The following is a 13,150-nucleotide window of genomic DNA, read 5'->3' as shown; positions in this document are numbered from 1 at the left end:
TAGTTGTTTGAAATAGTTGTTTGAAATAAGGATTAACCTGGGGTAAAATAATTGACGTTGTAAGAACAATGGTTGTCCCGTGCTCTATTATTATAACACTTTATATGAAAATCTTTGTGGTGGCCAGATCACAGGCTAGAAAGGTGTTTTCAAAAGAGGCTGCCAATGTGTATGGTGTTAAAACTTGAAATGCAAATAAGTCTGAGAAAAAAGCAGCAAAAACTATATCTATTGTTGTTTTCAACTCTCTCATTTGTTGTATTCTATTTTCTACTCTTGTTCTTTTGTAGTTTTTAAGTGACAATTTCTCATTGGTTTTCTGCCACTAACTAATTATTTTATAAATTCGAACATTTATGTTTTCTTTTATGTATGGTTCAAAGTGACAGCTAAACATGTCTTAACTCTGATCTTAAGGCGTTCATTGTTCCTATGTTTATATTTCCCAGTTTGAGAAACAGATTTAATATAGTTTTGTAATACAATTGTTGTAATTGCTTCTTTCATGTAACAATACACTGACATGACTTATCTCAGTGTTTTTATCATAGGTAAAGATGGTGTTGATACGGAATGATTTGACTGGATTGGATTGGAATGATTTGGAGTAGGCAACAAAAGGAGTAAGTGTCACGTTCTGACCTTTAGTTCCTTTGTTTTGTATTTATTTAGTATGGTCAGGGCGTGAGTTGGGTGGGCAGTCTATGTTTGATTTTCTATGATTTGGGGTTTTCTATGTTTCGGCCTAGTATGGTTCTCAATCAGAGGCAGGTGTCATTAGTTGTCTCTGATTGAGAATCATACTTAGGTAGCCTGGGTGTCACTGTGTGTTTGTGGGTGATTGTCTATGTTGTAGCTTCACGGTTGTCATTTGTTTATTGTTTTGTATACAGTGTCAGTACTTGCTTTATTAAAGATTTACCATGGACACTTACGACGCTGCATTTTGGTCCGATCCTTCTCGCCTCTCCTCTTCAGATGAAGAGGAGGACGGCCGTGACAGTAAGCTTGTTTTTGTATATTCCAAATACAAAAGACTGTGGTTGTTCCATGTTATTTCATGATAAATAGTATGTAATTATTATAAAAGTACATTTTGAGGAAGTCATGTATCATTCTGTATGTTAAACATCACCCTCTAGTGGCTTAATTAGGACACAATGCCTTTAACAAGTGCAGTGAAGTTGAAATGCATGATATCAGATAACGTCCAGTTCTCACTAAATGGTGTATTGTAGTAGTTGAGGGTAAAATGTAAGAATATGCAATTAGGGGTAAAGCAGAGTAATAGCATTCAGTAATAAATAATTTGTAAGGCATTTACAGTTAACAATTTATTAATCATTACCCCCACAATTGTTAAATGTTATTCAGCTAGTTATTCTCACATTTAAAAATAACTACTCTATGCAATAATGATTAAAAAGAGCAGTGCAAGAGACCACAGCAGACAGTTCAACCTCAACATTCTGGTTATGAACACTAACACTGCTCTCACTACCACTACTCTCACTACCACTACTCTCACTACCACTACTCTCACTACCACTACTCTCACTACCACTACTCTCACTATCACTACTCTCACTACCACTACACTCACTACCACTACTCTCACTACCACTACTCTCACTACCACTACTCTCACTACCACTACTCTCACTACCACTACACTCACTACCACTACACTCACTACCACTGCTCTCACTACCATTACTCTCACTACCACTACTCTCACTATCACTACTCTCACTACCACTACTCTCACCAACACTACTCTCACTACCACTACTCTCACCAACACTACTCTCACTGCTACTACTCTCACTACCACTACTCTCACTACCACTACTCTCACTATCACTACACTCACTACCACTACTCTCACTACATCACTGCTGCTAGGTCAGGGGTCACACCAGAGCAGCTCTGTCAGATGCTGTTGAGTCTGAATGGATATAGAGATTAGTAAGACTTTATAATAAACCATTTATAATGGATTAGTAAATATTTTATTCATCGTTCATTTTACATTACTCCCAGATTTGTTTTAGTAAGCGACTTATTCAAACATTTATAAACAACTTTTATGGTATGTATTAATGTTTTCTAAGATCATTCATAAGATGTTTAATAAATGTCCTTATAAACCATGTACAAATCATTTGTAAAATATTTTTGCAGTCTTAAATCTAAAGTGAGGACTATTTATACTGTATAAGTGTTTTGAGTGACCAGTGTAATTTATCACAAAAAGATGGACATGTTGTGGTAGTGTGCTGAAGAAGTAACATGTTTTGTCTGAATATGCTAACATTCGTGTTTGCTGGCTTTGACTACCACAACCAAAACGTGGATAGTTGTCACTCATTAGAGCAGTTCACAGACTGCTTACAGGGTAATGGAACAACTATCTAAATACATAATTTAACTGAACATTACGTTTAAAGGGTTACTACCTTGAGAAATGACGTTCTAGTCCTGCCAGCCCATGTCCTTGAAGTCGATGTAGAGGCGGCGGGGCTTACACGCGTTTCTGGACAGTAGTGGAGAAGGTGGAAAGTTTTAAGTTCCTCGGCGTACACGTTAATCGATGGACTTTGTCATTGACCGTCCCCCCCCTCCAAGGGGAACACCACCGTTCTCATCATTGTGGACCAGTGTCCCAAAGCTTGTCGCCTCCTTCCTCTTCCTGAGCTCCTGTCGGCCATGCAAACCGCGGAGGCTCTTTTAACTCACGATCTTCTGGCACTACGGGATCCCAGAGGACATTGTGTCAGACCGTGCCCTCAGTTCACCTCATGCGTATGGAAGGGGTTCATGGAACGCCTGGGGGTCACGGTCAGTCTCACCTCCGGGTACCGTCCTCAAGCAAATGGGCAAAAGGTGGAGAGGGTCAATAAGGAAGAGGGCATGTTCCTGAGGTGTACTGTCAGGACCGGCTGGGGGAGTGGGCAGATTTTCTACCCTGGGCTGAGTACAAGCAGAATTCTTCTTCAGGTGCTTCTACACCTGCATTGCTTGCTGTTTGGGGTTTTAGGCTGGGTTTCTGTACAGCACTTTGAGATATCAGCTATATAAAGGGCTATATAAATAAATTTGATTTGATTTGAATTCCCTTCGCCACTCCTTCACTAAACTCACTCCTTTCAAGTGTGTGTTTGGATATCAGCCAGCCCAGGCACCTTGGCATCCGAGCCAGACCGAGGACCCAGCGTGGAAGAGTGGTTTTGGCATGCTGAGGAAATCTGGAACGCTGTGCACACTGGTCTCCAGCAGGCCGTGCGTCAGCACAAGGAACAGGCCAACCGCCACTGCAGTGAGGCGCCTGGTTTCTCTCCAGGACACCCGGTCTGGCTCTCCTGGTACTGCTGCTCATTCCATTCACCCGTTCAGGAGGTCTACATTCTCAAATGGATTATTACCACCAACCACAGATTGTTTTGTCTCATTACACACACCTGGTTCCCATTCCCCCTGATATGAATGTATAGATATGTGCCCTCTGTTCCCCATTGCCCTTGTTGATTATTGTTCCATGTCCGTTGGTCTTGTGAGAACCTGTGCTCTGTTGTATTGGCTTGCTTGTTACCGTGTTAGTTTGCACTTGTTATTACGGGTCTCGTCCCGTGTAGTTATTAGAGGTGTACACCTCACTCTTTGTTTGGGTTACAGCCCTGTGTTATAATTATATATGTATATGTTTGTTTTGGGCTTCATCCCCATCAAGTCCATGACGTACACTATTTTGGGTAGAGAAATAAAAACCCACCTATTTCGTATTCCTGCGCCTGTCTCCTATCATTATGCAACGTTACAACATTAGCTAAATATTTACAATATAACACTTCCTCACGTCTTTACAAATAGTTGACAAATAATAGTATTTGTGAATTAAATGTTAGATATATTTCCTTAATTATTGTGTAATTATTCTTTTAACACTGTCACGCCTACTCCCGCTAACCAACAGTCCTGGCAACCCACATTGCACACACCTGGCATAGTGGTAGTGAGAGTAGTGATAGTACCACCCGGGGCGTACCACCAGAGTCCAAGTGTATACGTTACAACCATTGATATGTTCTAGTCCATTATCACACCTTAAATCTCTTCTTATTGTGAGAAATTACACAGGTCACTCAAAACATTGATTAATTGTTTCAAAGTACAAATAGCTCTCACTTTAGATTAGGGACTGCAAACATATTTAATAAAGTAAATGGTTAGTAAATGGTTTACATATAAAACACTGTAAATGCCCTACAACTGGTTTATTACTGAACATTAAAATAATGTGTTAACAAATTAGGTCATAAATATTAATGCCCCACAAATGACATTCACACAATCAGAGGATTTTGTGCAAGGTATGTTTAGTGTTACAATACAGTAGTTCGACTTTATTATAGATAGTCCTTGTGCCCAGGGTCTGGGGGCTACCGGTGAAGCTGTCGATATCAGGTACGAAGGTAAGACCCAGATGCAGACGATGTCGAATTAACAATGGTTTAATAATCCAACAGGGGCAGACAATATACAGGTCAAGGCAGGCAGGGGTCAGTAAACCAGAGGTGGGCAAAGGCACAGGTCGGCAGGCAGGCAGAGAGGCAGGACAGGCAAAGGTCAAAACCAGGAGGGCGAGAAAAAGAGAGACTGGGAAAAGCAAGAGCTGAAGCAAAATATCTGGTTGACAAACAAGACGAACTGGCAACAGACAAACAGAGAACACAGGTATAAATACACAGGGGATATTGTAGAAGATGGGCGACACCTAAAGGGGGGTGGAGACAATCACAAAGACAGGTGAAACAGATCAGGGTCTGACAGTTGAGAAGATCTAACTTGATTAAATGGCTAATCGTGAATTATTCCTAAAGAGTTGTTATTTTTTGTGTGAAATGTTCTTTTAGAAGTGCGTTGGAGATAATTGATACAACCAAATGAAATGGAAATTACATTTAGTCTTTTGCTGTTTAAATCAGAGAAAACAACACACCAGAAAAGGAACACAACATTACTGGGTGATTGGGTCAGAATACAGTGTTGTTGTACTGATGTCTGATGTTCCAATGATCTAACTGAGACAAAGTTTCCCTCAACTTAAATAAGTATAGTTCATAATTCAGTTCAGATGGACATTTCTAAACGTCTATGGAATGTTCATATGTAATGCCACTATTCATTTGAATGCATGTGCTAAAGTGCATACCCCATAAGGCCCTACAAAGGCAAAAAGCAGTGACTACGTAATTTATTTTACCGCAAAATCTGACTTGTTTTCTGTCTATACAGTACTTTCTGATTCACCATTATATATTCGGATCAAATGGCTTGTTCCTGTGTCAGGAAACGAGTACCACATTAATCAGAATATATACCTGGCAGTTGAAACAGATCAAATTCATAGCGTTTTGCCTTTTAGGGCAGCATCAACTTCATAATTCAGTTCAGATCAACATTTTTATAGTCTATGGAACGTTCCTATGGAATGCCACTATTTTGATTTGCTATTAGCATGTACACCATAAACTTATGCTATCTCATCAACTTCCCTACTGTGAACTTTCCTACACACTGACCAGCTGACATGTGGTGGGCCATCATCTCTCCTGAGGTTGTGGAATATGGTCCAATCTGAGCACTGACATCACCTAAACCAGTTAGTCTGCACATGTATCATATTTCCATTGAAAAATAGCCTTTGAGTGACCAAAACATCACTCATAACATGTTTCCCCATTAAAATGCTAGGTTGAGTAAATGTTCCCTTTCTTTCATCTCTAACCATCAGTAAGGTTGAAGGACAGGCTAGGTGGGCACAGAAACATCCAATCCTGTCATACATTACATCATGCTTTCACAACTGATTTGTTTATCCAACCGTTTGTTCAATTCTGTGCTCACATGCGCACGCGCGCGTGTGTGTGTTTGTGTTTGCAGAGATAAGCTGGGGAGGGGAGTGTCTGTCAGTAAATCAGGGATAAATAGAGAGGCAGAGCTCAGAGTTTGTCAGAAGGTGGACCTGACAGGGTCACACACAGGACCAAGCAGGAGCAGGACCTCAGCATTTTTACTTTTTATTACAAATGGAGAAACATGAAGATGTTCAATACTGTTTTCAGGACAGAAACTCTTCTTGCAGAAAGGCTTTTCTATCGACATCTATCTACATAACACTGTACATCTTCTTCTCATTGATTTCAGCAGTTACAGTATTTTTGAACGTACTGGTGATCATCTCCATCTCTCACTTCAAGCAGCTCCACACTCCAACCAACCTGCTCATCCTCTCTCTGGCTGTGTCAGATCTCCTGGTGGGACTGATTGTGATACCAGTAGCAACTTTAACAATAATGGAACCATGCTGGGGTTTTGGGGAATATTTCTGTGTGTTTCAATTCTACATTACTTTTTTATGTACTACTTTATCGCTTGGCAATTTGGTCTTGATATCTATTGACCGCTATGTTGCTGTGTGTGATCCCTTATTGTACCACTCTAAAATAACAATAACAGGAACTATCTGTTGTATATCCGTTACCTGGTGTTGTTGTATCCTATACGATGCTGTTATTATACAAAACTTTGTAAATGTACAGACACCCAGTAGGTGTTTAACAGAATGTGTTATTGTTGAAGGAATAACATGGGTTAATATAATTTACATTGTTTTTATAATGGTTGTCCCGTGCTCTATTATTATAACACTTTATATGAAAATCTTTGTGGTGGCCAGATCACAGGCCAGAAAGGTATTTTCAAAAGAGGCTGCCAGTGAGTCTGGTGTTCAAACTGTACATGCAAATAAGTCTGAGAGAAAAGCAGCAAAAACTCTAGGTATTGTTGTTTTCACCTATCTCCTTTCTTGGATTCCATCTCTATTTATTTACTTTGTTTTTTCTGTTATAGGTGATCATTTAATATCATATTTCACCAGTTATCTGGCATTTGTTAATTCCTTAATTAATCCAATCATTTATGCTTTCTTTTATCCATGGTTCAAAGTGACAGCTAAACTTATATTAACTTTGAAGATAAGACATTTATAGTTCCTATAATATGATTCACTAGTTCGGCAAACATAGGTTTGATATAGTTTTGTTCAACATTTGTTGTAATTATTTCATGTTACAATACACCGACATGACTTATCTCAGTGTTGTCATGATTGATACATGTGGTGTTGATACTGAATGTTTTGTCTGGATTGGAATGGAATGCCTTGGAGAAGGCATATGAAGGAATAAGCTTGTTTTATAAAATACATTGTAGTCATTGTGGATTGTGTTCTCCAAATACCTAAGGCTGTGGTTGTTCCATGTTAATGATAAATAGTATGTAAGTGTTCTAATAGTACATTCTGAGGACGTCATGAGTCATTCTATATGTTGTTTAGTATCTCCCTCTAGTGGCTCAATTGTGACACAACGTCTTCATCAAGTAAAGTAAAGTTCAAATGAACAAGGAATTTCCAGTTTGCTCACCATTTAATATTAAGGCCACATTTACAAAATGTTATTCAGCTAGGTATTCTGACATTTATAAATAACTACTACAGTATATACATGAATTATTCAACACAACAGTGCAGGAGACCACAGCAGACACTTCAAACTCAACATACTGGGTATTGTCACAGACCGGCTCATAGCCTGTGGCACAAATGAGGGGACACGAACAGGTATAAGCCAATCAAAGAGGTTCTTTATTGTAAACAAAACGATTAACTTTAAACAAAGAAAAGGGAATGAGGTGTGGAAGTATCATAATGTGAGGTGTATGTAAAGTATCATAATGTAAGGTGTATGTAAAGTATCATAATGTAAGGTGTAGGTAAAGTGCAGGGATGCGTGAATCTGTGTGTGAATATGAGGGAGGGGGGGGGGGGCGCTTGGGAGTTCAATTCATTTTATCTCATTGTGCTTCTCTTGCAGTATACTCAGAATTATGTAGGACTCAGTCCAATGTTAAGTCCCTCAGTACTGACGCCCATAAGTCTTTTTCCGTTGAGGCGTCGGTTTGGTAGAGCTGTTTATACCACTCCTCCTCAGGTTTCACATAGGTTGGTTCTTGTTTTAATTCCAGTTCTTTCAGAGGCTGTTCGTTTGGCTCCCCCTGCTGGTCACTTTCCGTTGTGGCAGTTTCTTCCTGCACTCCCCAGTCAATAGTTAGTCCTAGAGCCCATAGATGTGGCTCTGGATCTGGGCCGGTTACTGGGGGAGGGGTCCGATCTCTTTTGGTTTTTGCCAGAGACTCCAATCACTAAGGACCCTCTGCCTGCAGGAGGAACCGCCCCTGCACTGCAGAGGAGGAGCCGTGACAGTATGAACAATACCTCTACTCTCACTACATCACTGCTGCCAAGTCAGGGCTCACACCAGAGCAGCTCTCTCAGATGCGGTTTACTCTGAATGAATATAAAGAGTGGGTGTCACAAAAAATAATGTATAATGGATCAGTAAATTGTTTATTCATAATTTATGTAATTAATCTGATATTTAAGTAAACTGGTAATTCACATAATTATAAACAACGTTTATAGTACACAATGATTCATAAGATCATTCCAAAGATGTGAAATAAATATTTTAACCATTTAATACTCAGTAAAGTAGTTTTTCCCTAAAGTGAAGACTATTCTTTATAAATGTTTTGAACAGTGACCAGTGTAATTTATCACAAAAAGATGAACATGCTATTGGTAGATATTCTAGCAGTTCCTGATGCTCCTTAAAGTTTCAAAATGACCTAGAACATATCAATGGTTAAACAATAAGCACACAACACAGAGGATGATAAAGGAAATATATTGAACATTTTATTCCAAAAACACACTGTCCTAATAGTGTGCTGAAGGAAGTAACGTGTTTGTCTGAAATTATAACATTCTTGTTTCTTGGCAGTGACTGATTGCAGTCACTCAGTAGAAATAAAAATGTTACTTGTCAAAAACTTTTGTTTATTCGATGTTATTGCAGATGTAGTGAGAGGTTTATGCACCTAAGTTCTGACAGTGAAGTAATATCTAACAATTTAACAAATACCTAATACACACAAATCTAAGTAAAGGACTGGAATTAAGAATATAAGGATGAGCAATGTCAGAGTGACACAGACTAAGAGCAGTTCAGAGACTGTTTACAGGGTAATGGAACCAATATCTAAATACATCATTTAACTGAACATTACATTTAAAGGGTTACTACCTTTAATACACTACCAAATCAAAATCATATTTTATTGGCCACATAAACATATTCAGCTGATGTTATTGCGGGTGTAGTGCAGCTGATGTTAGTGAAATCCTTTTGTTCCAACAGTTCAGTAGTATCTAACAATTCACAATACACACACATAAAAGTAAATTAATTTAATTAAAAAATATATTTTGATAAGCAATGACTGAGTGGTATTGACAAAATACATATGAGATGAGTAAAGCAGTATGTAAACATGAAATTGACTAGTGGTCCATTATTAAAGTGACCAGTGATTCCTTGTCTATGTACATAGGGCAGCATACTCTAAGGGTTGAATAACTGGGTGGTAGTCTGCTTGTGCTGGCTATTTAACAGTCTGAGGGCCTTGAGTGCCAGCTTTGATGCACCTGTCCTGACCTTGCCTTCTGGATGACAGCGGGGTGAACAGCGGGGTGAACAGGGCGTGGCTCGGGTGGTTGATGTCCTTGATGATCATTGGGCAGACCACACAACTCTCTGGAGAGTCATAAGAATTCAGATCCTTTACTCAGTACCTTGTTGAAGCACATTTGCCAGTGATTCCAGGGTATGACGCTACAAGCTTGGCACACCTATATTTGGGGAGTTTGGCCCATTCTTCTCTGCAGATCCTCTCAAGCTCTGTCAGGTTGGCTGGGGAGCGTCGCTGCACAGCTATTTTCAGGTCTCTCCAGAAATCTTCGATCGGGTTTAAATCCGAGCCACAAAAACATTGAGACTTGTCCCGAAGCCAATCCTGCGTTGTCTTGGCTGTGTGTTAGGGTCGTTGTTCTGTTGGAAGGTGAAATTTAGACCCAGTCTGAGAACCTGCGCCAGAGGTATCAGGACTAATTAAGGGGTAATAAGGCTGGTGGAACTGTACATAGAGGGTTCTAGGATGAACCCTCCAAAGATTATAAGCTGAGACACGGAATTGTTTTAAGATGGTCAGACTATGGATCATTTAGCCATTTAAAAAAAATCCATTTTAGAATAAAGCTGTAATGTAACAAAATGTGAAAAGCTAAAGGGGTCTGAATAGTTTCCCAACGCACTGTATACATGGTAAAAACAGATACTTCCCTTTGATTTATTTTTGGACTCTATTTGTTGGCACTAAATTATTTCCATACTTCCCTTCATTTTAAAAAACTGGTACGAGGTTACCTTGAGTGTTGAGGGCATCATACAAAACAACCAACATATAGGAGTTTGTGAGAGTCGACGGTGTGGTCATATTAGTTTGTAGTCCAAACCGTTCGGATGCTACAGACAGAAGTTCCCATCGGAGGTACCAACTTCAGACAAGGCCCGTGAAGCTTGTGGGCATAGAAGAGACGCTACAGACATTGTCGTGAAAATACAGATTTTCGGAATGTCTCTTGGTCTGACTCAAACCGCTGTAGCTCTGCCACCTTCCACTGCAGATGCAACATCAGTGGATTGAAATGCAGCCAAAAAACATACATCTCCGGCTTAACGATGGATTTTGACAAAACCCACTGAGTCGATGATGACTCCGAAATACTTTTGGAGTTGGTCTGGGGATTTTTCCATGTGAACATTAAAGTCACCAAAAATTAGAATATTATCTGCCATGACTACAAGGTCCGATAGGAATTCAGGGAACTCAGCGAGGAACGCTATATATGTAAACAGTAGCTATAAAAAGTGATTGAGTAGGCTGCATAGAGTTCATGACTAGAAGATCAAAAGACGAAAACGTATTTTTTTTTTGTAAATTGAAATTTACCATCATAAATGTTAGCAACACCTCCACTCTTGCGGGATGCGCGGGGGATATAGTCACTAGTGTAACCAGGAGGTGAGGCCTCATTTAACACAGTAAATTCGTCAGGCTTAAGCCATGTTTCAGTCAGGCCAATCACATCAATATTATGATCAGTGATTCATTGACTATATCTGCCTTGGAAGTGAGGGATCTAACATTACACTATTTTGAGATGTGAGGTATCACAATCTCTTTCAATAATGGCAGGAATGGAGGAGGTCTTTATTCCAGAGAGATTGTTAAGGCGAACACCGCCATGTTTAGTTTTGCCCAACCTATGTCGAGGCACAGACACGGTCTCAATGGGGATAGCTGAGCTGACTACACTGACTGTGCTAGTGGCAGACTCCACTAAGCTGGCAGGCTGGCTAACAGCCTGCTGCCTGGCCTGCACCCTATCTCATTGTGGAGCTACGGGAGTAAGAGCCCAGTCTCTGTTCGTAGATAAGATGAGAGCACCCCTCCAGCTAGGATGGAGTCCATCACTCCTCAACAGGCCAGGCTTGTTCCTGTTTGTGGATGAGTCCCAGAAAGAGGGCCAATTATCTTCAAATTCTATCTTTTGGGAGGGGCAGAAAACTGTTTTCAACCAGCGATTGAGTTGTGAGAGTCTGCTGTAGATGTTACGATCTTCTTCATCTGAGGAACAGGAATATGAAAGATCGAACCAAAGTGCAGTGCGGTACGTGTCCATGTTAAATTTATTACAACTGAACACTGAATCCAAAAAAACAAAAGTGAAACAACGTAAATCGAAACAGTCTTTTCAGTTGACATAACACAAAACAGGAAACAACTACCCACAAACACAGTTGGGAACAGGCTACCTAAGTATGGTTCTCAATCAGAGACAACGATAGACAGCTGCCTCTGATTGGGAACCATACCAGGCCAAACACAGGAATACAAAACACAGAACAAAACACAGAACAAAACATAGAATGCCCACCCCAACTCACGCCCTGACCAAATCAAAATAGAGGACTAAAAAAGGAACTAAGGTCAGGACGTGACAGTAGAGTTCACTCCCCCTAACTGGGAGGGGGCCAGAGACAATTACACGATGCCGACATATCTTTCTAGCTGATTTACACGCTGAAGCTATGTTGCGCTTGGTGACCTCTGACTGTTTCATCCTAACATCGTTGGTGCCGATAACAATATCCCTATACTCTCTACACTCGCCAGATTTAGCTTTAGCCAGCACCATCTTCAGATTAGCCTTAACGTCGTTAGCTCTGCCCCCTGGTAAACAGTGTATGATTGCTGGATGATTCGTTTTAAGTATAATACTACGGGTAATGGAGTTGCCAATGACTAGGGTTTTCAATTTGTCAGAGCTAATGGTCGGAGGCTTCGGCGTCTCAGACCCTGTAACAGGAGGAGGAGAGCCCAGAGAAAGCTCGGCCTCTGACTCCGACTCGCTGCTTAATGTGGAGAACTGGTTGAAAGAATCTGTCGGCTGAATGAGCGACACCGGTTGAACATTCCTACAGCATTTCCCTCCAGAAGACATGAGAAAGTTGTCTGGCTGCGGGGACTGTGTGAGGGATTTATACTACTATCTGTACTTACTGGTGTTTCATCCTTTCCTACACTGACATTACCCTTGACCAATCACCATCCTATGGCAACAGCACATACTGAAAGCAATCCCTGCCCACTGGGCACAGACATGTATTCAATGTCAACAATATGTTGGGAAAAAAAACAACAATGTTGATTCAAGCAGTGTTGGCCCAGTGGGTGTAAAACTCTGCAGTAAAACTGTTTTTCAACTGGCCTCTTCACTCCAGCTTTTTGTAAATTAATTGTATATGAAACCTTCACTTGTAGTGTATTAAAAGTTGTAACCCTTTAAACGTAATGTTCAGTTAACTTATGTATTTAGATATTGGTTCTATTACCCTGTAAACAGTCTATGAACTGCTCTTAGTCTGTGTCACTCTGACATTGCTCATCCATATATTCATATATTCTTAATTCCAGTCCTTTACTTAGATTTGTGTGTATTAGTTATTTGTTGGAATAAAATGTTCAATATATTTCCTTTAACATCCTCTGTGTTGTGTGCTTATTATTCAACCATTGATATGTTCCAGGTCATTTTGAGAACTTAAGGAGCATCAGGAACTGC

General features: G+C 40.1%; 1 protein-coding gene across 1 annotated transcript; it reads left to right on the top strand.

The window, feature by feature from the left end:
• The first annotated feature begins 6,031 nt into the window (after positions 1-6,031).
• LOC109884396 (trace amine-associated receptor 8c-like) lies at positions 6,032-8,597 on the top strand. The gene has a single exon (XM_020476371.2). It carries the CDS (start codon positions 6,090-6,092, stop codon positions 7,050-7,052), a length of 963 nt encoding a protein of 320 aa, XP_020331960.2. The 5' UTR covers positions 6,032-6,089; the 3' UTR covers positions 7,053-8,597.
• Positions 8,598-13,150: the final 4,553 nt, after the last annotated feature.

Source organism: Oncorhynchus kisutch, linkage group LG26, assembly GCF_002021735.2.
Source record: "Oncorhynchus kisutch isolate 150728-3 linkage group LG26, Okis_V2, whole genome shotgun sequence".
In the NCBI taxonomy this organism is placed as follows: domain Eukaryota; kingdom Metazoa; phylum Chordata; class Actinopteri; order Salmoniformes; family Salmonidae; genus Oncorhynchus; species Oncorhynchus kisutch.
This window is presented reverse-complemented; position numbering and strand designations above follow the sequence as displayed.

What these genes read in the sequence shown, in the direction of transcription:
- LOC109884396 (XM_020476371.2), top strand. Translation starts at nt 6,090, where the DNA reads ATGGAGAAACATGAAGATGTTCAATACTGTTTTCAGGACAGAAACTCT.